This window comes from Notechis scutatus, chromosome 1 (genome assembly GCF_049901735.1).
Source record: "Notechis scutatus isolate UNSWTSFEM ecotype Mainland chromosome 1, rNotScu1.2, whole genome shotgun sequence".
NCBI lineage: Eukaryota > Metazoa > Chordata > Lepidosauria > Squamata > Elapidae > Notechis > Notechis scutatus.
Genome location: NC_142009.1, coordinates 290,708,073 through 290,732,454, shown reverse-complemented (window position 1 = coordinate 290,732,454; position 24,382 = coordinate 290,708,073). Strand labels below are relative to the sequence as shown.

Genomic DNA, 24,382 nt, shown 5'->3' with positions numbered 1-24,382 from the left:
TATGCTGTACAACAATGGCACTATTCACTGAGAAATTGCATTGTTAATAAGAAAGCTGGTTACTGAGAGGGTACTTACAAAGAGTTTTCTACAGACTAATGTCAATATTTGGTTGAATCAGGCAGATCTGACTTCCAGATCTCCAAAACAAAATTATTCTTACTCAGAACTCCTTTAGAAATCAAACTAGAGTATAATATAGAGCAACAGAGACCTCTAGTGAACAAATAGAAATTGAATTAATTATCTCTTCCATAATTCAGTGTGTCATTTGTGTCCAATTAAACATTTGCTATTCATGAAAATATTTGACTATTTTTAAAGGTTGAGATCCAATAATTCTATCTTATTCCATTATGAATTTAATGTTACTGTTATAATGCCTTTATACCAGTTTAAAGCCTCTCCACACCTAAATTACTATATATAGTTCTGAGTTCCACACCTCAAGAAGGATATTGTGGGGTTAGAAAAGCTGCAGAAAAAGAAAACCAAAAGAGGAAAATAACTCCATTGTGTGAGCAAGAATACTCTTTAGAAGTAAAAAAAAATGGGGGACATAATAGATATGTACTCTATCAAATTATTAAAGGAGTCAAGGAATTAAATAAGAAGCACTTTCTTTTCTATCTTTCAAAATATTGCAGTGGAGTGAATCAAGAGTGAAAAATTCAAAATAATAACTGGATATGCAGCACATCAATTTTAACTTCAGAATGTGGCTTCAAAAAACAAATTTGGCACCTGAGGAGCTGCTCATTGTTAACCTGTAGAATTCATATTCAGAAGCTGCAAAATAGCAAACAATGTGCTGATTTTAAGTTGGAATTATACAAGTTCATGAAAGAGAAGGCTATCAATAATTATAGCTGTTCCAGTAATTATAGCTGTTCATTCTCTCCTAGAAAAAAGGCAATTGTCTTTCACATCAGACCTGATCCATCTTTTGTATTCTTATACAGTCTTCACTGCAAGACTTTCAAGACCTGCTATGGTCCTAGCTTCCATTGCAGGAAGAGAGAGGACTGAAGATTAGTATGTTAATATAGAGATTTTTTTTAGAAATGCAAATAGACTGGCTGCAGAATTGAGGTAGAGCAAGATGAACAGCTTTATAACAAATGCAGTAACTCCAGAGAAACCCTGCAGCTACTGCTGCCATTTAGTTGAAAGTCTTTTGAAAGCAGATTAGAATTAAAATTCACCTCCAACTATGCCACATGGTTGGCTTCAAGATATTAAGCTATGGTTTTTAAGAGTAGTTTGTTAAAATATCACAAACAGTTCACATATTGACTGATTATGTGCCATCAAGTCGGTGTCAACTCTTGACAATAGATGTTCTCCATTACAATCTGTGCCCAAACTGTTTCTTCAGGTCTTCCAATGGTGCACCATCTCCTTGAGTAACAGTCTGTCCATGTTGCCACTGGTCACCTTGTCTTTCCTTCCAACTTTCCTAAAACAATAGACTCCTCCAGAGAGCTAGGTCTTTGTATAATATGTGCTCAAATGACAATGATAATTTGAGACTGGTCATTTTTGCCTCAAGTGAAAATCTTAGGCTGATTCATTCAATGATGTATTTGTTTGCTTCCTTGGGTATCCATGGTATTCTCTGGAATTTTCTTTAACATCAAAGTTCTAAAGCATCAGAATTTTTTTCTATCCTGGTTCTTCAAAGTCCAAGTTTTTCTCCCATAAAAGGGTCACAGGGAAAACTATTGATAGTTCGATTCTGATATTTATACATATAGATACATCAGAGTATCTAAATATCTTTTTCAAGGCCTGGGTTCACATGTACTACGCCATAAATTATTTAAAAACCACAATGATTGGGCTCATGTAATTCAGAATTAATGAACTCCTTTATGGTTTTGCCTAATCTCTTACCCATCTAGTTCCTCAAAAGATCTTCCTGCAATGGACAGGATACATGATGCAACTCCTTGATGAATCCAAATTCAGACTACCATTCATTGCAACGAAAAAATATCACAACAAACCAATGATGTAGCCAGTAATAATATTGGAAAAGGGGTGGAGAAACTTGGATTGTAGTTTATACTTAGACCTGGTTATTACTGGGTGCCACTGAATGGTTAAAAATTCTATGAAGATAATAATGGGGCAGTGGGGGGAAAAAGGTCTGCATATGCTTTGAAAATGATTCAGAAATCCTTTTGACCTTACACAGCAAAGCATAGCCCTTCTTTACTATTCATTAAAGCAGTCTGATATTTTCGGCTTCTGCATTCTGCTGTTCAGGAATTACACTGAGTGGACCATTTACAAAACTTGTGCAACCCTAATATACTGGACTCTGAGGGGAAAAAGGTTATAAAGACATGTTTTTTGACATCTGACACTTTTCTTTGTACTGAAGTTCAACATATTGGTCTAAAATTTAACATTCTGGCTTTATAGAGGCTGTCCTATGTCAACTTCTCCATGGCCTGTCTTGCAGCAGCACAAGCAGGAGCCTTATTTACCCTCCATTCCACTGTAGAGAAATTGAATTCCAATTTTGCTTGACTGCAGCTGGGAAAAGAGGTCAGCAAGCAAGAAACACTGTATAGTAACTACATCTTTTCTCATGACTTCATAGTTTTGCAGGAATCGGCATAACTCCTCCCCCTCCCTCAACTTTAATTGTTTTCATCTAGGTCTAAGAAAGAGTCAAGCAAGATTGCAGAATATATATATATATTTAAATGCAACTGGAGAATTTATGACAGTAAAAGAAAACTTTTGACTGCCCTCCACTGAGATGCCAGCACTTTCAGGAACTTTATCTTTAGGCCTCATCAAGAATTCTGCACCTCATTTTAGTTTTTCACCATTAGCAGAGAAGTCTTGGCAGTAAACATTTTGCCTCTGCCAAAAAAACATTTTATCAGTGAGAATAAAGATTTTATTCCCCTCTGAACATTGGCCAATTTAACTAGTGTACCTCTAAACAACAACACATAATATCCCAATTCTCAAAGCAATTTAGTCTCTGTCAGATCCAGAAACCCATCGTAGGGGTAGTTGATTCTATTTCTATTACTAGGCATTCTTCCACAGCTTTGTTGAATGAGTACCTTCACATAGGTGAATTAACCAAACTCCCCCATAGACTTCTCAACTCCCTAACCTTCCTGTTGGTTTAATCCCGCATTTAGCAACACATTTCATATTAACACTACATCTGGTGCTCATTTCATCTTCTCTTCTTACACTGAAAATGCTTTTCCTTTAACATGGTTCCTCTTGGTAATCATTAATGTAGGTCAGGAAATTCTATTTTGCTCCCTGGCAACATATGAAGAACAGTTTTAGAGCACTGCAGATAGCCACTTAGTGCATTTGACTAAAAACACATCGTCAAATATCTAAGGAATTTGTATCTTATATGCGGGAAAAGGAAGAGGAGAATGGCTTTACTCATTCATTCATTCACTACTGCCTTATATTCCATAAAGCAGTAAGACCATTTAATAAAAGTCCTCTTGTAAGTTATTCAACCAGTGACCATCCAAAACAGCTACCTATGATTATATGGCATTGCTATGAAAGCCCCCCTCAAAAAAATTGGATGCAAAAAGACTGCATCAGTAATAATCAATACTTTGAATAACCAATAGTAATAATCAATACTCCAACCAATGGAGTCCTTTGAATTAGGCCCTGAAACTGCTTGCCAACCAATGGAGTCCTTTGAATTAGGCCCTGAAACTGCTTGCCAACCAATGGAGTCCTTTGAATTAGGCCCTGAAACTGCTTGCCAACCAATGGAGTCCTTTGAATTAGGCCCTGAAACTGCTTGCCAACCAGTGGAGTCCTTTGAATTAGGCCCTGAAACTGCTTGCCAACCAATGGAGTCCTTTGAATTAGGCCCTGAAACTGCTTGCCAACCAATGGAGTCCTTTGAATTAGGCCCTGAAACTGCTTGCCAACCATAGGTGTCACTGTGCTGTACCAGCACCTGCAACTTCTGTGCCATCTTCAAGAGCACTCCTAGGTAGAGAATGTAGCAGGAATCAAAGCAAGAGATGTCAACTGCAGGAGTTAGAATCGTGAGAGGGGTAAACATATAAATTGTATAAAACAAAGAAATCAGTAAAATGGAAAAGAAGCCAAATCCTGGGGTATCTCACACTGGAATATCCAAGATCTTAATGTCTCCTCCTTCGCAACCAATTGGAACCACTCACAAAGAAGAAAGTCACTGCAAAACAAATGTCCCCCAGATTCCAACTCTGGTAGGTAGTCTGAAATCATCCCATGGTCGGTGTTAATCAAAGGAGAACCATCTAAAAAAGAATAAATTACCCAATAGAATAGCTGTTTTTTGTTGCTGTGGATTTAGTGCTCACTTTGTACACCGTACAAAGATGAAACTGCTAATACACATGACCTCATCTAGGTTTGCCTATTTAATAATGATAAATGGTGTGGGGAGGATGATTCCTATGCCTATGATAACCAGAAAAAGGGTGGAGTGATGCAATTTTCCCCAGGACTATAAAAATTATTTTATCTGTGTAGCATCAGAAAAGCAACAAACTGTGAGAAGTCTGATTATTAAAGCAGGATGAGCAAAATTTTAGCCCTCAAAGGATGCACTTATTTGTGCTGCTGGCGGGATCGCAATCATTTTGAGCAGGGCTGCTGTGAAGAAAAATAGTGCCTATAATTTCTCCTTACTTTCAGCAAACCTGCTTCAGATTGTTGGGTTCCCACAGGTTGCCAAACAGTTGTGACTGTTGGTACCACACTATCACGACAGTGCATTCCCAGCATAAAAGCACCCCGTGGCAGTCTATACTACATTCAGGGGGGTGGAAATGCTACATTTTTTTTCCTATCATTATGATGAAAGGGAATTTGCTTTGTCTCTCAAAAGAGAAAGAAGATTTTTGAGGAAATTTTATCAATGGAATAGAGTAATGTGTTTACTTACTGTCAAGGTGGTATGTGCGAATGTGTTCTCCTTTATTGATTTCTTGCCTTTTAAATAAATCAACTTCAGATTCCTGGGTTTCTTATAATTCAGTTATATCCTCACTGCCATCAATAAAGTAAGCCTCAAAAGCATCCTTATAATACAGTAAGCTTGGTAAATAAACAGAAGCACTTATCTATCACAGGAGAACAAACTAATGGGAAATTGCAGGCCAAATTTCAGCAGGACAGTATAGAACCCCTAGGCTATAAGTTGCCCAACTATGGTATGATAGATCACAGAAATCCTATATAATAATGAATGTAAATATTATCATCATCATCATCATTTTAGCCATTGTCTATTCATTGTAGAATGAAGGCCTCATCCACATGTTTCCAACCCATACAGTCCTGAGCTATATGTGTGTGTGTGTGCGCGCACATATTCTTACACACATACTACTACATATTATATATGTATGATAATATATTATACATATTAATATAATTGGAATTCTTTCAGATAGAAGCAAAGATTTGCCTTGTCTTTTTCTGTATAGTGCTTTCCTAATTGCATCCATAACTCAAGTTCATATGTCATAGAGTGTTTAATTTGGTTGAAACAAACTGTTACTGCTTTTTCACTTTTTTCAACATGTTCCCAATATGAATGTCATATTCTTGTGAAATGTACAAGATTAGCTAATTTGCACTTAATTTTCCTTATTGCCCAAAAGATCATGAGGCTAAGGGGTCTAACATCTAAGGTATATACAGTGCAAACAATATACAGTATATAAATAAAAAACTGGATATTTACCTGGCAAGAATATTATACTATGATAGATTCTTAGCAAAAACTACTTTGTCCAATGTTTATTTGTTTTATTATATTCTGTCATCATGAGTCAAATGTTAGACTGGCATGTTAGACTCTCCTAAATCTAAGCCGCTCAGAGTCATTTGCTGAGATGTGTAGCTATAGAAATCAGACAAATCAAATCAAATAAATAAACAAACAAACAAATGATGCAACATTTACTGATGCAGCTCCCTGTCCCTTCTTAGATCTAGTATGAGCTTCAATGCAACATATTCAATTTTAATAAATTGCCAGTCATAAGGGACATTATTGGATACATTGTAATCTCCCCAAGTAATTGAAAAGTACACAATCTCATCAGAATGCCATCCATGTTTGTATCATTCATCTTTAACACCAGCTTTTCCCTTGGTGTGTACATTTAGCTTTTCTTGTGCTATGAACTACTGTTAGTTGCAAGCACTCTAGATTCTAATGCTATGGATGGGAATACCAATGCCTTCTGCCGGCTTACAATGATGTATTTAAAATGAGAATGGATCATGGCTGCTTTCAGCAAATTTTATCTGCTTCAAAGCTGCTTTACTTTGAATTGATTTTGATTTTTATATCTTGAGAGCCTGATGTTGAGTAATAAAATCCAATTTAAACAAAATACATTTTAGCACAAGAAATGTCCAATCTGTGGTGCAGATCCATGTGTGATATGCTCAGCATTATCTCTGCTTTACCATGTATTCCCTCCCCAGAGGACCTCTTTCTAGCATAAATCAGATCTTTCTTAGGCCAGCAGGACTGCAATTCATACCCCAAAAGAAGCTTTGTTCTTGGCAATCACATTTTGTCAAAGCAGTCAGCAACTATCACAAATACAAGAAATGTGCCACTCCACATTCATCTTTTTTTCCCTTCCCTCCATTAATACATTTCTTCTGGGTGAGAAATTGAGGGATATGTTTAGAGAACTTGCTGATATTAATGCAGGAGCACACCTGAAGCTTAAATCAGAGAATGGCTGACCACAGCACTGATGGGACATGGACATCACAACAAATGGCTCTCCTAGGTATAGTTTGCAAACACTAATTAATGAGATCAGGTTGATGTAGCTGTGCTGCATCGGTTTTTTGGCATATTGTATGAGTCCTGATGGACCATGTTCTCATCTTTCATTTCTTCTCCATTCATTGCATTTCATATCCTTGGTACCTGTATTTGATGATCATAAAACTTTCTGCAATGGTCAGCCATAGTCTCACTATGTAAATAGTGAGTCTCTTTGTGAGATCCTTAGTCTCCCAAGATTTGAAACGTGGTAATAAACTGTTAAATCATATTGGTTAGTTTGGCTTTAACTTACCAAGAATTAGCAGCTTTGTGAATATAAAAACTTCAGACATGATTTCTGGGCTGCTATGCACTAAAAAGAGATTGCTACATCTTGCATAAAATGGGAATAATGTGGAAATAATATGGATTTTGACTATTAGAGATTGTATTTGCAAAAATGGTGGACTTTGGTCTTTCTTTATTTGCAGTTTACTTCTCTATATCCCCAACAAACTACCTGTGAGGTAATTTAACACTAATTCCTCAACAACAGACTCCCCCAGATATATCTAACATGCTTTTCCTTTTGCAATCTACACAAGAATGGAATTGGTACAATGACTCCAACATACATAAAACCACATCCATCTTGCCTCTTTCTCTCCATCCCCCAATTAAATTGCCTAGCCTAGTAACATGTTCTACAGCAGGGCTGTCAAACTCCTGGCCCGGTTTAGCAAAGGGGGAAAAAGTCCCAATACGTCACATGACTCTGCTGTGATGACATGAGTTTGACACCCCTGTTCTACAAAATACAAAAGCTTGAAACTATTCTTTTTTAAATGATTGGCCAGAAAGGTGTTCCTGTGTGGATATCTGTTATCATCCAACTAAAACCAGATTTTCCCCAAAGGCATGAAAGAGATACCGTGGCAGTCTTTCTTTTAACCTCAGATGTACATTTTTCATTATTTCTGCTTGCCATGCTGGCTGGATTTGGCAAAATAGAAGTCCAAGATCCAAGAAAGACATAGACTAGAGAAGGTTGCTCTATACTGATATGCTAGGAACCCAGAAAGGTGCCTTATACTGAGTTAAGCCATTGTACTCACAGATTATCATTAACAGTGGTTAGCAGCAACTTTCCTGAAGTTTCAAGCAGGATTTTTTCATCCTCTTTTTGGAAATACCTGGGCTGGAATTTGGATGTTTTGTATGTAATGCATGTGCTATTAAATTGTGTAGTTCATCATAAGTTTTAAATGACTATCATCTGATGGATGAGTGCATCTAAAGCCCAAACTGAGCATCTTGTAACCTAACTCAGAAATGTCATAAGTTGTTTTTGTCAATAGCTTCACTTTTTTAGAAAATGATACTTAATGACTTACCATTTCTGACCTTTTCTCTTGATGGGCTCCTATTGAAGACAAAACAAGGTAATAGTGGCAGCTTCTTGCATCTAGAGACTTCTTGCCCTAAAGAATTATCTAAAATAATATTTCTGTCATTAGTGAAGCAAGACATTCTGTAGTTTTTTGTATGCATCTGCCAGTGTTCTTTCATTGATTAGGGCTTCCTTTGCCAAGTTGACAAAGGGTTTGCAATGATGCTACACATTTCTTCATCCTAGAGAATCTTCTGATCAGTCTATATATCTTTACTTTTCAGACTGGTTGCTCCAGTCAAAACAAGTCCATAAATCCATAGAAGTGGTAGCTCTTCAAGAGTGCAGGCATCCTTTCTAGTGGTGAAACTGGAACTCAGTGTCACCTCACATCACGAGAACAGTGATATATAAATTTGATAAATAAATGACTTTTAGCTGAAGGTTGAAACATTTTTTCAATTTTCCAAACCATCCTGATCTTCTAAGGTCTTCTCACATTCAAGTATTTGGTCTGAAACTGCTGAGCTTTCTAGAACCTGCTATCTGGTAAGAAAATATTCAGCACGGTATATATTGTTAGTCAGGTCAACTAAAGACATTTGTTTTCTGATTCTTTCAACATTACACTTTCACATACTGTATTCAACTCAGGAGGGAATAATTGCTAGAAAATTTTTTCTAGAACCTTGGAAGATGATTACTTGCATACAATATTGCTACCAAGAAACATAAGTGACTATTTCCAAGAATTCCCCAATAGCTGAACTTGACATAAAACTAATATTAAATTTAACTAATAATTGATGGAAAGAGGATTGATGTCCAGTCTTCTTCGTTTCTGTGCTGCCTAAGGAAGAAGGAAAGGATGTTTCCATATTCCATACTCAAGGAGTCAGCAAACACGATAGGGTGGGTTGTTGTTTTTTTAGCTTTTTTAAGGTTTACTGCCAAGAAACTAGTATCCTGGATGAGTTTCTATTAGACATGAAGTATGGAGTTGTTTACAAAAAATACTTTCAGACTAAGCAACTTTCTTTTTTAGTATTGTTTGCAGCTTGTTGATATTCAGGGGAGAGGAAAAAGAACTCTATATAAATGCATTGGCACCAGAGGTGGTATTCAGCAGGTTCTGATCAGTTCTGGAGTACCGGTAGCAGAAAGTTTGAGTAGTTTGGAGGACCGGCAAATACCACCTCTGACTGGAGATTTTACAGTATCCTTTTCCTGCCACGTCCACCAAGCAATGCCCACACAACCAGTAGTAAAAAAATTTGAATCCCACCACTGGTAATATTTTAATTTTCTTCAGTTACTGGTAGTGTTTTTGTGTGATCTAAATGATTTCATTAATTTGTGCCTTAGCCTTTTTTTTTTTCAAAACTATTAGCAATGTCTTCCTGTAAAACATCAACAGAACATTGAAACATGCTGTAGCCAGCAAAATATTTCTGACAACTCCACAGAAGGCTCTTTATCAGTCCTTCAGGCAGCCATCAGTTCATGCAACAATTTCTCATCTATCTCAATTTAAGACAATGCTGGCAGGAAGCTGTCATAAACCCAGCTGCCAAGGACTTGTTAAAATATACAATTGTTTGAACAAGAGGCATTCCTCTCCAACTTCTTTTGATTCATATCTTACAGATAAGCAATTTTGTTTAATAGCTGATGTGATGTTTTATTAAAATAAAATTTACATTTATATAAAAGTTATTGTCTAAGTCCCTTTCCTCCCGTCTTTCTGAAACCTGTTTACAATGAGCTGACAGTTGGATATCTTTGGACACATGACAATATAATAGTAAATCGTCATGAATTGTAATTCTGTTCCTGCTGAAAATAATCACAAAGTGCTCATTGTAGCAGCTCTTGCTATTTTAAATATATAAGGCCTATTTTGATGGAACTTTTTTACATGGCTATATCAAAAACTGCTGTATCTAATGGATTAATTTAGTAGTTGACTAAAAATTAGTGATGAGATTTTCCCATTACCAAAAGTAATCTTTCCCATAGTTAAAAGCAATTGCCAAAGCAATTGTGGGCCATCCAACTAATCAGAATGTGTGCAAAATATTCAAAATATTTCCCTAGTGTGCAGCTGGCTATCTTTCTGTGGCTGCCTGATTTTGCCTTTAAAAAAATGGGTCTGTGTGATCACAACTATTTTTTAAAGAAAGAACATAATACTATAACCATTGGTTTTTCTCGCCTTACTTAAATACATTGGCTTTGCCAATGAATAACAATTCTTAGAATGTTACAGTAATATGCCATATGATATGTTGATGTCATTAATCTCAACTAAAAGGCACCCCAAATTTCTTTCTTATAATTTATATGCACTGTCACTGCAAAGGGGACATTTGTTATAAATGTACCATAGCACAGATAGAAGATGTTTCCATGTCAAGCAACTTTTCATCCCCTTTTCTTTCTTGATTTCCACTGTTTCCTTGCAAGTTTCTGTCAAAACACTGAAGAACTCCCTAGTAGTCCATTAGCACTGAAGAACTCTAGCAGTCCTTTAGCATGCAAAATAGATCACGCTTACTTGAACCAATTGCAACTGAAAGGCTGTAATTCATCGTTTGCCTCACTTGTTTATCATGCATAGAAGGTTTCTTCAGGGGATGCCAGACTCAGATCTGTGCCGAGACCATCTGCCATTCACTGTAATTCTGCAGGAAGTTATGATCCAGCATAAAGGATGCACTATGCATTTACATCAGCTACTCTTCTCCATCTCAAGCTGCCAAAAAGAAAGGGCAATGTTCAACACATTCTAACCATCATGATAGCTTTGACCTTCTCATCTTTTCATATGATTCATAGTCTGATTTCACTACCTGCCATAATGAGGCTGGCGTAAGGACTCAAATAAAGTCAGTGTTCAGACAATATTCTGGCAGCTAGAAGAGAAGTACAAGCTCTCATGCCCAATTATGCTGCCAAATACTGTCATTTTCTATCAAAACTAAGGTAAGTCAATACTTTGCCCCGCTTTCTAATGACTATACTTTCCTTTTTTCTGTGTTCTCAAAGAACTATGCAACATGCAGCCCAGATCTTCAGCACTTTGATAATGGATTTCAGTATCGTACATTTCAGATCTGTTGTTCCCCTGAAGCATTTTCATGGCCTGTTTATCAGTTTCTGGTACAATATTAAATAAGATGCTTGAAAGAAATTGATATAAAGTTATGTAGGATCTGGACAGTCCTGGGATGACATTGGATGATCTAAAGAAATGCAAGAGAGGAGACAGAAGTAAATCATTCATTTTAAATGTAAGATTAAAGAAAGGGACCAATGTGCCAGGAATCATAATTTCCAAATGCACTAACCACTTAGGTAACCCTTCTTCTCAAACAAACCTTCAATGCTCTATTTCTACTTCCAATGGTGCTTTAAAGTCACACCATTAGTAAAAATGCCGGAATCCTCAACTATAGTCCTACTACCAGGCAGACGTTAGTAACTTCCAGCATTTTCTTTTTCTTGGAACCTGTCAAATGCATTATGATATGTTGTGTCCAACTGAACCTTAGAAGCCAAAGGGGCTTTTCATTCTGTTGGGTTTGTAACAGGCAATTGGACCCTTGTTTCAGCAAACCAGGCTATAACATATAGGTCCAACTAGTTTAGCATTCTGCATATCCTAGTGCCATTTTGAAAACTCATTTGCATAGATGGATAGGCAACCAGTATGTATTACATAATTGTTTCACTCAGAAAAGGGTAAACAAGCATACATATGAGTAGGAACTGGTAACCTGATTCTCCATAAAGCTCTCCAAACTGGCTGCCGTTACCACTGCACTGCAATATTTTGAAAGATAGAAAAGAAAGTGCTTCTTATTTACTTCCTTGACTCCATGAATAATTTGATAGAGTACATATCTATTATGTCCCCCATTTCTTACTTCTAAAGAGTATTCTTTCTCACATAATGGAGTTATTTTCCTCTTTTGGTTTTCTTTTTCTGCGGCTTTTCTAACTCCACAATATTCTTCTTGAGATGTGAACCTCAGAACTATATACAGTAATTTAGGTGTGGACAGGTCTTTAAACTGGTATAAAGGCATTATAACTGTAACATTAAATTCATAATGGAATAAGATAGAATTATTGCACAGTTTATGTGCTATATGAAAATAGATTTCTTTCTGTTGATCCAGTCTCCTTGTAATTAGTTTGTGAGCGACCTTGAGAGAAGGATGAAACCACTTCTCTGTATGTATTTATCTATGCTATGCTGATTTTATTGACTTTGTTATATCTCTCCTTGCCATCTTTAATGCTACACTAAACATTTCCAGTTGCCAATTGTAAGATAGCTGTTCCAGGTCCCTAAATATTTTGGATGCCATTTTGATGCCTTTTTAATATAGGCATCAATAATTCTATAATTTTTAAGATAGAAAATATATTTTATATCAAGAGTTCTATCTGTAACCCCATGGCAACTGTCCTACACCCAAAGTATTTTCAAACCACACAGTTTTCATAGCCATCCTGAACAAAAGCAGAGTACCCACCAGCCTCACCTCTGGGTAGACGTTATGCCAGAGGAAAGGAATTACATACCGAGAGGCCACTCTACTACAAACTTCACAAATGGGAGAGGCCTTGAATATCACTCCCTGGGAGAAACGGATTGGAGGCAATTCTGAGAATCAAGCCACATAAGCTTTAATAGTTAAAACCAGCTTTTCAATTAGAACTGGAAGCCCATTGGAACACAAAGGCAATACTCACAAAATTCACTGTAACACTCGGCTACAATATCCCATCTCCAGCAGTAGCCACTCTAGGGGAACTTCCAAGTCATAGATTTAGTCTTTCAGAGGGAATATCATTCCATTAGAGTCAAAATAAGAGCCAATGGAGAACCAGATGGGAGCTAAACAACAACAACTGCTGATTCCAGATTGTTTATTTTCAGCTTGTCCTATACAGGCTTCCATATCTTCCAGACATTAGGACAAGATTACTCAATTTCCAGTTTGGCCTAGAGTAGAAATGTGCGACTAACTGTCATTAGCATATCAATGATACCTCATTCCAAATCAATGGATGACTTGATTTTACATAGATGTTAAAAAGCAAGGATGGGGGAGCTGAATCCTACTTCACCCTCTTGCCACTGTATGGATATTTAAGTCTAGCCTTGAGAAGAAGATGGGAGTGGGGAAACAGTTGCTCAATCCAGGGAAAAGAGAAGGCATTAGAAAAAGACTCAGAATAGCTCTGCCTTGACTGTTGTCTTAAAAGGGGGCAGTAAAGGATTTCAACAGGCTTTCAGGATTTTGTTAATATACCCTACACCAAAAAAATAGCATTCCTGGAATTTTAGTGGAGCCTGTTTCTTGATTTGGCCTACCTTGAAGGGTTGGCATCCACAGTGACTGATGTTGTCTGTCTAAGAAGTCTTGGAAGTATTACAAAATAGTGCTTCTGCTTTCAATTGTCATAGGTGATCCAGAATGATACTGTATCAAACATTGCCAAAAAATCTAAAGTTGATTTTCCCCGAGCCATTTATCTACCAAAGCAACCATTTCAATCCCAAGTCTAGGTCTGAACTCAAAGAGGAACAGATAATCCACTTTAGCCAGGGTGCTCTCCAACTGACACCCCAAACACCCCCAATTCCAAAAGAGGAAGTTGAAGGAGCAGTAGTTGTCCAATTGCTGGATCCAAAGAAGGTTTCTGTCAAGGCTGCTGGAAGCAACTCTTCTCCCAAAGAAGTCATCTTGTAGGGGAGATGGGTGTATAGTAAATTAATAAATCAATAAATAGGGAAGTAATTTATTGCCTATTTAAGTGGCTGAACAAGGCAAGAAAGACATAGAACCAATTGATATGTGATAGAATTCAAGCTACCAAGCACCTTCCACAAACAAAAATGGCTCCCAGGTTCAAGATGTTGTTCCAGTTACATTATAAGTCACTCTCTCTAGATCCTGCCAAGCTGAGTGAATCTATCCAGGACCATCAAATACCTGTGTCAGACTATCTTAATTGTTCCATATCAAATGAAGTTACAGGATGCAACAAACCTCATTTGATCCAGGAAGTAATCTGGCAAAGCAAAAAAAATAACCTGATGACACATCCTCCAAGATGAACATAAGATCCAAAGATGGCCAACTGTATGGATTAGGCCAGAGATTCTCTGGGACAAACCCATGGTTGCCAGTAAGGCCATGAATTCTTGATTCCTACCAAGCCCCACTTTCATCAAAGAAATTGGAAATAAGGTTGAAGAGCTCAGTAAGGAAACTTGCCAAGCAGCAGGGGGAGAAATACACGAGCAAGATCTCTAACTTTTGCTAGAAAGTAATCAATTTCATCATTTGTCAAACAGCACTCTGGTTAAGCTTTGGAGCTGTGGCTGCTGAAGAACCCCAAATCCAGAAGGCAAATCTTGGACAAGGCCATACCTGGGTAGTCAGCATTACTATGTTTTGGTAATGCATGCCATATCTGCTCATTTATGCACAATCAGCTTGTAAATAAATGTGATCTTATTACAAATAGACCTGGAACTAACCAATAGCAGCCTGGACCCAAAGCCATTAAACTTTATATACACATTTTATATATTTATACCAATATATATATAAACGCACTTTACAATCTCATCTGAAAAGTGTCCATTTATTCCTGTTTTCTGTTTTTTAATCAGATGCACTATAATCCCGTGGCACTTGAGATTTGTGCAAGGCTTTCTGAAAATTCCAAGCATTTAACTCTTTGATCATCCATGTCTACACTGACCTTCAAAAAAGCAAAAAGGTTAGTATGACGTGGTTTTCCTCTGTGAAAGCCATGTTAATTTCTTTTCATCATGACTTGTTCTTCTGTATTTTATTCTTTTTAGTAATACTTTTGAACAGGAACAAAGAAAGGAAGGCTGATGACAGAGAACCCTCTCAATTTTTCTCTAAAGGTCATTGCTCAAGTGCTAAGGGTCAAGTACAACCTAGAACCTATCTAATATGACTGCAGTCCTTGGATTTCCACTAATATAGACTTCTCTTTAGGATAGATATAATTATTGCTGGATTTTTTAATTCATTTCTACAATTTATGCATCATTGACCTTTTATTTGTTTGTTTTCTTTAAGGACTCTGATTTATCTCAGAAGCATCTGACGTTGAGTTTTTAAGGAAAATGGAAAGTGTGAGTGAACTTCAGAACCCACTGTTGGCCAAGAACAATGGACACCTTCATGGTAGCTGTACTTATCACCAGGATTATCATGGTCATCGTTGTCATGGCAAATTATATTCCTATATCTTCCAAAATTCAGGCAATGCAAGGACACACCAGTTGTTGGATGCCAGTTCTCTTCAACTAGCTGTTGAAGCGCTGTATGGTCCAAATTTCATTCTGGTGAAAGATGAAACCAGTGTCAAAGTCAAGGACAACAAAGGTGACAATTGTGAGACAACCTTCATGGAAAACAAAGACCTATCCACTGATGTTTCTGATGAGCAAGAAACACAGGGAAGATCTCTAATGGAAAATGATATCAAAATCCAGACAGTATCTTATGAAGTAGAGGAAGAGGAATTGCAAGAATATGAGGTAAATTTCTAAGGATACACTCATAATGTACACTCAGAAATTTCTGAGTACACATGCTTAGGACTAATTTTTAACTAACAATTATAAATGTTTAATATAAAAACAATAATAATAGACAAAATGGAGATTATATATAGCACACTAGCTTTCTACCCAAGAGATATTTCAGAGAATTAGAAATCAAAGAATAATTAATTAAGAATAACATGACTAAGCTAAATTTTTAGTACTTTAGGACCTTAGAATCTAAATGAGGAATATACTTAAATATGAAAAATGGCTTCATTTTACCAATACTCAGGAAAAATAATTTTCCAGTGAAATCCCAAATCCCTGACTAATAAACTGATCATTCAGCTAGAGAGGAAAAACAAAAATACCTTTTAATTCAAGAACTTTTAATGTTAGCATTTTGCCCCCAACTAAGTGAAATGAGAGGATATGGCTTACAGAAATTATAAAATCCATTTTTCCTCCCAGTGTGAAACTACAGTATTAAGAAGGCGGGGAGTGTATGAAAATGCTGGAAAGAAGGTCAAATGAAAGTATGGAGGGAAGGACTGCAAAATACTTCATAAAAGGAAAACTAGGAGGCTAAAAATGCTACTACACTTAAATGTCAAGTAATAACAGATGTCCTAGAAATATTATAACAAGGTAATGCAGAAGAATCAGGTTTCAGTGGGAAAAAATAAAAATCAATAGGATGCCAACTGCTTTACATCAGGGGTGGGAGCTGACAGCAGTGAGTGCTATTCTTACATTGTTCTGTATTGCTATTATCATGATTATCACTTATTATTATTACCATTGTAATTTTCTGTGTTACCAGTTCACACAGAGTTATTTAATAACAAAAGATTGTGACACTAAGTATGAATAATTAGAAAGCAAGTTCAGATGAAAGAAGCTGAACTTTTTGCTAACCCATATATTTGGCACTAAGCTATAAAGCAATAAAAGACCTCTAATATAGTACAACTCAGACTGTTAACATTATCTTCCTTTTTTATTTTCCTAGAGGCCAGATTTCTGCTCAAATCATGGAAATTCTTTAAAAAATAGCCCATAAAAATTGAAATAAATTATTTGAAGACATACATTTAAATATCTTTGTTTCTGGTATAATATTTAATTCTTTTTTCCCACCATCATTAGCACTAGATTAGTTTTGTACTCTGATTACTTGTTTACCTACAGACACATTTGATGCTTTTAGCAGTTATTGTTATGCAAGACTAGAAAAGGTAGCCTTTGGCTAGTTAGGCGAGTGATATTTAATGTTATAGGGAGGGGCAAAGGATATATTGGTGGGTTGATGATGCACAGTTTTAGAGACTGGGCAAGACAAAAAAACATATCCTGATGAGTAAAAGAAGTGGGAGGTAGAGAAATCCATCTTGGTCAGCTCCAGTGAAAATAAGAGTGGGAGGATGGGCTTCCAGAAAGATTCTTTTTAATGAAAGGAATGGAAAATGAGACATGAGAGTGATATGAGTGCTTGTGTGAGTGGGGAAAAGGCTAGTCTAAGTGGATTGGTTTTGTTTGTTTGTTTTTTGGGTGTCACGTTATTGTTTTTTTGCAAAATGCCTGCCCAAGAGAATCAAACAATGTGGTTGGATAAGTTAAGATTTGGGAGGTTGGCAGGACCAGAAAGTTGATAATTTTTTTAGTCATGGAATGACAGGAGCAGACTACTATTGGTAGATTTAGCAGAAAATGGACCCCGTGTGTTAGCAAATAAAAGCCCATTATTTTTACATAGCAACTTCATTGTAGATATTGCACTGGTTGGTCTAGATTTGTGAAAACAATTCACAGTCCTAGTTTGGTCAATAAAACCCTACATGGCATCAGATACCTGCAGCAGTGTCTGCTACATTGGATTCTAACCAGACAGGAAATTTGTGAAACATCAAGGAATTGATATTTTTCTCTACCAGGATCACACTCTGAAATAACCTTCCTCTGAAAACTTCCTGTGGAGGTTTTATTATTTTTACTTATTTTATTCAACCTATTACTTCATTGTGTTTTGGTTTTCCTTTTTAACTGTGCACTTCCCTGAGTCTTTGTGGATATGGTAGTACAAATATATAGGAAATAAACCCATGGTGTGGAGTCCTTAGTGCTCATGAGCTTGGCTATTTGGTTGCAGATGTTTCATTACCCAACGAGGTAATATCATCAGGGCTATGCATATTCTTTCTATTGAAAAGAAACAATTGCCAAATATTTCTGCATTTTTTTCCTTTAAATTTTGGGGGAGATTTGGGCCTTTTTTTGTATTATTATATTTTAATTAAGATAAACATTGTTCGGGGTTTTCACAACAATTTTCATATGACTCTTCAAAAAGATGTGAAACAATCGTCGTTTTTGGCAATTGTTGTCACAGGAGGGGTCTGGATTGCCTACTCCATCCTTAAATAAACTAAGATTTAATAGATCAACACAGCATAAAATTAAAAATTATGTATAACAGACAGTCCTCAACTTAAGGCCATTCATTCAATGACCATTTGAAATTCCAAGAGCACTGAACAAAGGGATTTACAATCTCTACCTTAAGTTATGACCATTTCAGTGCCCTTGTGGTCATATGAATAAAATTTAGGTACTTGGCAATTTGCCTATTCTTATGACCAACCATAGGAACTGTAGTTGCTCCACTGCCTGTCTCTCCCCCACACCCAATCCTGCCCACCTGGGTCTTTTGAGCCTGCCTTCCACCCTGCTGTGTCCTCATAGGCCTTGGGCCTGCTTCCTGCCCCTCTGGGACCCACACCCTTGGACCTCCTCCCTCCCCATCATGCCTCGCTTCATATACCTTTTCCAAAATCATCTTTCCCAAGGAGAGCTGGCCAATCTGCTGTGTAGCCTTTTAGAAAGAGAAGTAGCCTTCCTTCCCATAAAGAAGCCACATGGTTCCATCCCAGAAGTTGGTGCCATTTTGGAAGCAGCCACTACAGGAAGGCAAGCTCTGCAGCTCTGAAGCTATGTTAAGCTCTGAGTTTATTGAAAATGAAACTAACTTGCTTGCTTGTCTGCTGAAGTTGAGTTGCTGTTCTGCTCTGAACTTGTAACATGTTTGAATTTGCTCCATGTTGGAGAAATCTACAACTGGTATTGTAAAATTTTACTTAATATGTTTATAAAGACGTTAAATGAAGCATCAGCCATCTGTGTTTATTTTTCTGGTGCTAAATTTACGCTGAAAAACTCTGAACACAAATACCATCTTTTAAATCTCTTTTCTTAGTGGATTATTCATATTAACATTAGTTATGTGGCAGGTAAGGCATCCTGGAGCCTGGAGGTTGACTTTGTTCCTTGAGTTTGGGCTGGACTTACTGCCTTCTCTATTGCCCTCTGGAATTGTAATATGACTCTCACCCTGAAGATATTTCATAAAGCATTGAAAACTTGGCTATTTTCCCAAGCCTTAGGACAGGGTGGTAGGTGAGCTCCTGTAAGTTTTTGTCTGGCATATTTTGGCTCTGTTTTATATCTTCTTTCTTGATGCATATCTTATTGTTCTTACATATTCAAAAATGTGAAATCCCATCTGCCAATTGTTTAGCTGGTATGGGCCTTCATATGCAGCAAATTCTTCCCAAGAATCTACAATATCACAATGTATCAGCACAGTACATGTATGGATCTAAGCAGTGTCACCTTTTGCAATTGACTGATGGAAATTTTGTCAATGCCCAGGTTTTCTAAGTGACATACAAGATTTTTTGGCATGGTACCCAGTGTGCAGGGACCACCAAGGCCAATTTATGCTATAATCTTTCAACTATTGATTTTCAGATCTTGAGCTCTTTTATTGTTATTATTCCACCTCTCTAGAAGAGTCTGGTATATCTGCCTGATCCATCCAAATAAATAAAATATTGGGACAATGCTACATTCCTAATTTGGGAAGTTTCCTGCCAGGTGAAAATTATTTGCCTACCAGGTATCAGGAGAAATGCTGTATATTGTCAAGACAACAACATTAAACATGCATAGTATTTGGATTTCTAGTCCTGCTGGATGCTTTGTGGGGCAAGTTTACAGTTTGCTATTGGTAACTGTTCTCAAATTAATTTACTTTCCAGAGTGACTCTTCAAGTGACAGCGAGAGTGAAGATAATTTTCTGATGCTTCCTCCACGAGACCACCTAGGCTTAGCCATTTTCTCAATGCTCTGCTGTTTTTGGCCCCTGGGAATTGCTGCCTTCTGTTTTTCTCAAGGGGTAAGAATTCACATCTATTAATATATGCTTGTATGTAAACTAGTCTTGACTTACTAAATGCCTTTATATACTACTTTATATACTACTCAGTATACAACAACAATTTCATAGTAGTAAATATAATCTAATCTATTTTCCTGAGATGCAAAATGTTCCCTATATAGATTTTTTTTCTTTAAAAAAAAACATAGCTGGAGTCAATGAGCAACAGAAGAAAAAAACCCACAATGTTGCTACTTATGCTGGTGAACAATATATACATGAAATAATTACTCTAGTGTTATTTCCATCTTCTATCCTCTCATCCAAATCATTGATGAAGCTGTTGAAGAGTACTGGGTCTAAATCAGAGCCTTGGGGTACCCCACTGCATACTTCCCTCCACATAGATGCAATTCCATTGAGGACTACACGTTGAGTGCAGTTTGTCAGCCAGTTATGAATCCATCTGGTGGTGATGCTGTCTAACCGACATTTTTCTATTTTATCAAGTAGTAGGTTATGGTCTACTTTACATTCAGTCAGGACCACCTCCTTCTTTCCATCAATGGGGCCTCTAAATGAGAAACCTCCTGGGGAAGGAAAGAACCTTTTATCTATAAGAAGCAGAGTCTGGATCCAACTCACATACAGAAACATGCAGAGACATACAAAATGCATCAGAGAGGAACAATAAAAGAGTCTACTGGTAAAACCTTTTAACACTGCAACCCAAATGTTACAGAAAAGAGAGAATCAGCAGTGAACAAATGTGCACTGTACCTATTTCCTCAGAGCTAATGATAGCCAAAGTAAGACATAAGTCAGTAGTCTTCCTTTGTCTGGAGCCTAGCTCTACCCATCAATGCAACACAGTCTCGCTCACTCTGCATGATCCTGCACTGAGGCCCATATACCTTTCACCCAAAATGCCAAATATAATTTACAATGAGCTATTAGCAAAAGGAGATATAAGACACAAAATTTAGTTAGCAGCCATTTAAATGACAAAGAAGATAGACTTTAGGGTCATCCACATCCAGCCCAAAATTGGCTTTACAGGTTCTGGTAGGGAAATAATGCCTTGTTTCTTACCCCAGCGGAAGATCTCCCAGGTGGAAAATTTACTAGATATAGACATGGATTCTGCCAATTGCACCCACACCTGTACTGGACCTAGGACTGTCACTCACATTTGGTCATTTGCATTTCAACTATTGCAGTATGTCGTATATGCAGCTATTTTTGAAAGCCACTTGAAGGCTGCTGGTGGTCCAGAATGCAGTGGAATCGACGGTTATGGGTATGCCACAGTATTTCAACCTAACACCTCTGCTTCATGAACTGCTCTGTTACTAGAAGGCTTCCAGATGTAATTCAAGGTGCTTGTTTCCACCTATAAAAACTTTCATAATATAAAGCCTAATGGTTATTTGAAGGACTTTCTCCAGTAGTTTCTGCCCATCTTCATATTATCAGGCAATAGTGGTAAGCCTTGGGTCCCATCAATTTAAAATATTATCTGATGGACTACAGAAAGTGGACTTCCTTGATTGCAGTATGTGCCCTCTAAAATGATGCCCTCCCTGAGATTTGCATTGAACTCCCTCCGCCCCCAGCCCTATTCAAAATGAGACCTTAAAAGCTGGTTCTTCTCCAAGGCCTTGGACTTGGGGCACAGGGTTGGCATTCTTTTTTCTGGTTGCTTGGTTTTGCCTTATTCTGCTATAATTGTTGCATGTTGTACAGACAAATTGGATTAGGCCTACACATTTAAAGAATGTGCTGCTAGAACTATCATTAAGAAACTGGCTGGCTTATGCTTCTTATATGAACATATAATGTGTAAGTATTTTGGTGACATTGGATCAATTTATTTCAAAAGAAATATATGTAGAAGCAATAACATACCTTTAGTGAAGGAATAGATAATTGTCGGACCAGGGAGGAATTGAACATTCCATATTATTTCGCAATGCAGCCAGCAAACAGCTTTCAGCACTCCCAGAAATCATAGCCAGACTTTAATCTTTAATCCTTGGACAGAATGTGTGATATTGATTGACAGATAGATTTCAAAATGTTTATTTATCTTGCAATTGATATATAATTTATATATTAAAAAATGAAATGAGTAGAAAGAGAAAATCTTCACAGGAATCCTGTGAGCTTAGTTATATTGATTGACTCAAGCTAATCCAATAAAGTTTATCACTGACTGATGATTTGAACCTGGTTTCTCTCGTCTACACCAGAATCATAACTTCACATTAGTTTTCAATCTAAGACTATAATAGAATTCAATTGCTTTATTCATCTAATCCAGACATAGACAGAACTAATTTTCAGTAGACAAGACAGATTCCTTTGCTGAAAAACAGCTGATATTATTAACTATAACAAATTACAGTGAATAATACACAGTATAGTAACCTAAGTATTTCTTTGTTTGTTTCCAGACAACTAAGGCCATCTCCAAGGGGGACTTTCACCAGGCAAGCTCAGCTTCTCGACGAGCACTCTTCCTCGCTGCACTTTCGATTACCATCGGCACAGGAGTATATGTTGGAGTGATTGTAACACTGATTGCTTACCTATCTAAAGGTGGGCATGTATAATAAAGACTATTCCATAAAATGCCCATCGTTCTTCCCCAATGGATAAGCCTCCTGGATTAAGTGCTTTAAATGCCATAAAGGACAACGTGCTTACAAAGACTGGAAAGGAGCTTTTTTCCCCTCACACATTCAAATGAATTGTATAGACTTTTTTTTTTTAATGAACAGTGACCTACTTTACATTGTAGCCTAACAAGCGATGTATGTATGTATGTATGTATGGTGTTCAGCTTTGTTCGGGTATTTCCCCACATCATTATAGTTGTGCTTTTAAAGTTGTAGCAACATTTTGGCAGAATCTCATCTGCCATCATCAGGCTTCTGTATAGTGTTCGTCTGTGAGTCAGGCTTTCACAGCCGTTTCTGCTTTAAATTTGGTGCTAGCCTACTGCTGTGTTAGAATGGTTTTTTCTTCATCCTGATTGGTTGGGAGTCTTGGTCTGTGTTTATTGGTCTTGGAGTTTGCTGTGTTCTGCTTGATTGGTGTTTCTAAAATCTTCTGTCTGTTTTGTAGCGTTTTTTTGTCTTGATTGACTGGCAACATTGTGTTTCCTGTATTGGAGGCTTTTAGTGCGGCTTGGCTTCGAGTAAACGGATGGCTATCATTTATTAGGAAGCTAGGTTTCATCTGGGTGCCTGGTTGGGGTGTGTTTGTGCTGGAGGTATCGGGGATCTGTTTGTGCCCAGGTGTTTGCTTGGCTTGTGGTGTGGTGTGGTGGTATGAGAAGCTGGAAGTTAAAAGAGTAGGAATACTATGTGACCTCAAATTCCTACGCAGCTGCAGAGACAACAATGCAACACCAACCAGCTTCAAATTAACATTTCATCACAGCACGGCAGCTACCAAACGTATCCTGAAAAGAACTGAAATGGCTCTACTCAGGAACGAGCTCCACAGAAAGAGATTCCAACTCGACCAGTTAAACAAAGACCTCCTAACCCTACACCTGGAATTGAGCAACAAAATTCACCCTCTACTTTGGGGCAAGATAAAACAACTTACAACTTGGAGAGCTGAAACTGAAACCACTTAGAAAAATGACAAACTCCTGAAGAAACTAAAGAAATTAGAACATAACAAGAAAGCCCCCAACAACTCACAACAACACCTGAAACAATTAGTATACAACGTTTCCAACAGAGAACTCACCAAAACAGAAACAGATGTCCTAACCAAAGGATTCAATTATGCTATAGCACCCCAAAAAATCTCCACAGAATCCATCATATGCGGAGTGGAATCCAGCCTAACTAAATTAAATACAGATGAAGCTGATAGAATAAGACACCAAGTCACTAGCATCCTATGCACAAGCAAACCACCCAAAAGCAACTTACACAAAGAGGAACTAAAAGCCCTGCAAGCCCTAAGGAACGACAGCAGCATAATCATACTTCCAGCAGATAAAGGTAATGCCACAGTAGTAATGGATAAAAAAGACTACGAAACAAAATTTACAGACCTACTCCAAGACTCCACATACAAACCCATAAACACAGACCCAACCACATATCTGGAAAAAATAACCAGGAAGAAAATCATAACCAGCAACATGAGCAAAGAGATCCAACAGAAGGTCATCCCAAGAGAAAAATCTTCTAGATGCCCCAAACTATACGGTCTCCCCAAAATACACAAAGAAGGCATACTTCTCAGACCCATAGTCAGCTCCAGAGGAGCACCACTACAAAACCTAGCCAAATACCTAGCAAAGCAGCTACAGCCCCATGCTGAAGCAGCAG

General features: G+C 37.3%; 1 protein-coding gene across 1 annotated transcript in view; it reads left to right on the top strand.

Moving 5' to 3' along the window:
* The window catches only part of SYNDIG1L (synapse differentiation inducing 1 like), a 42,999-nt gene extending 20,263 nt beyond the window's left edge, over positions 1-22,736 (top strand). Inside the window, exons 2-5 of the mRNA XM_026664270.2 lie at positions 14,893-15,002; positions 15,335-15,798; positions 19,905-20,042; positions 22,481-22,736. Coding sequence (XP_026520055.1) covers positions 15,382-15,798; positions 19,905-20,042; positions 22,481-22,639 — 714 coding nt within the window. The 5' untranslated portion in view covers positions 14,893-15,002; positions 15,335-15,381 and the 3' untranslated portion in view covers positions 22,640-22,736. The remainder of the gene's footprint in view (positions 1-14,892; positions 15,003-15,334; positions 15,799-19,904; positions 20,043-22,480) is intronic.
* Positions 22,737-24,382: the final 1,646 nt, after the last annotated feature.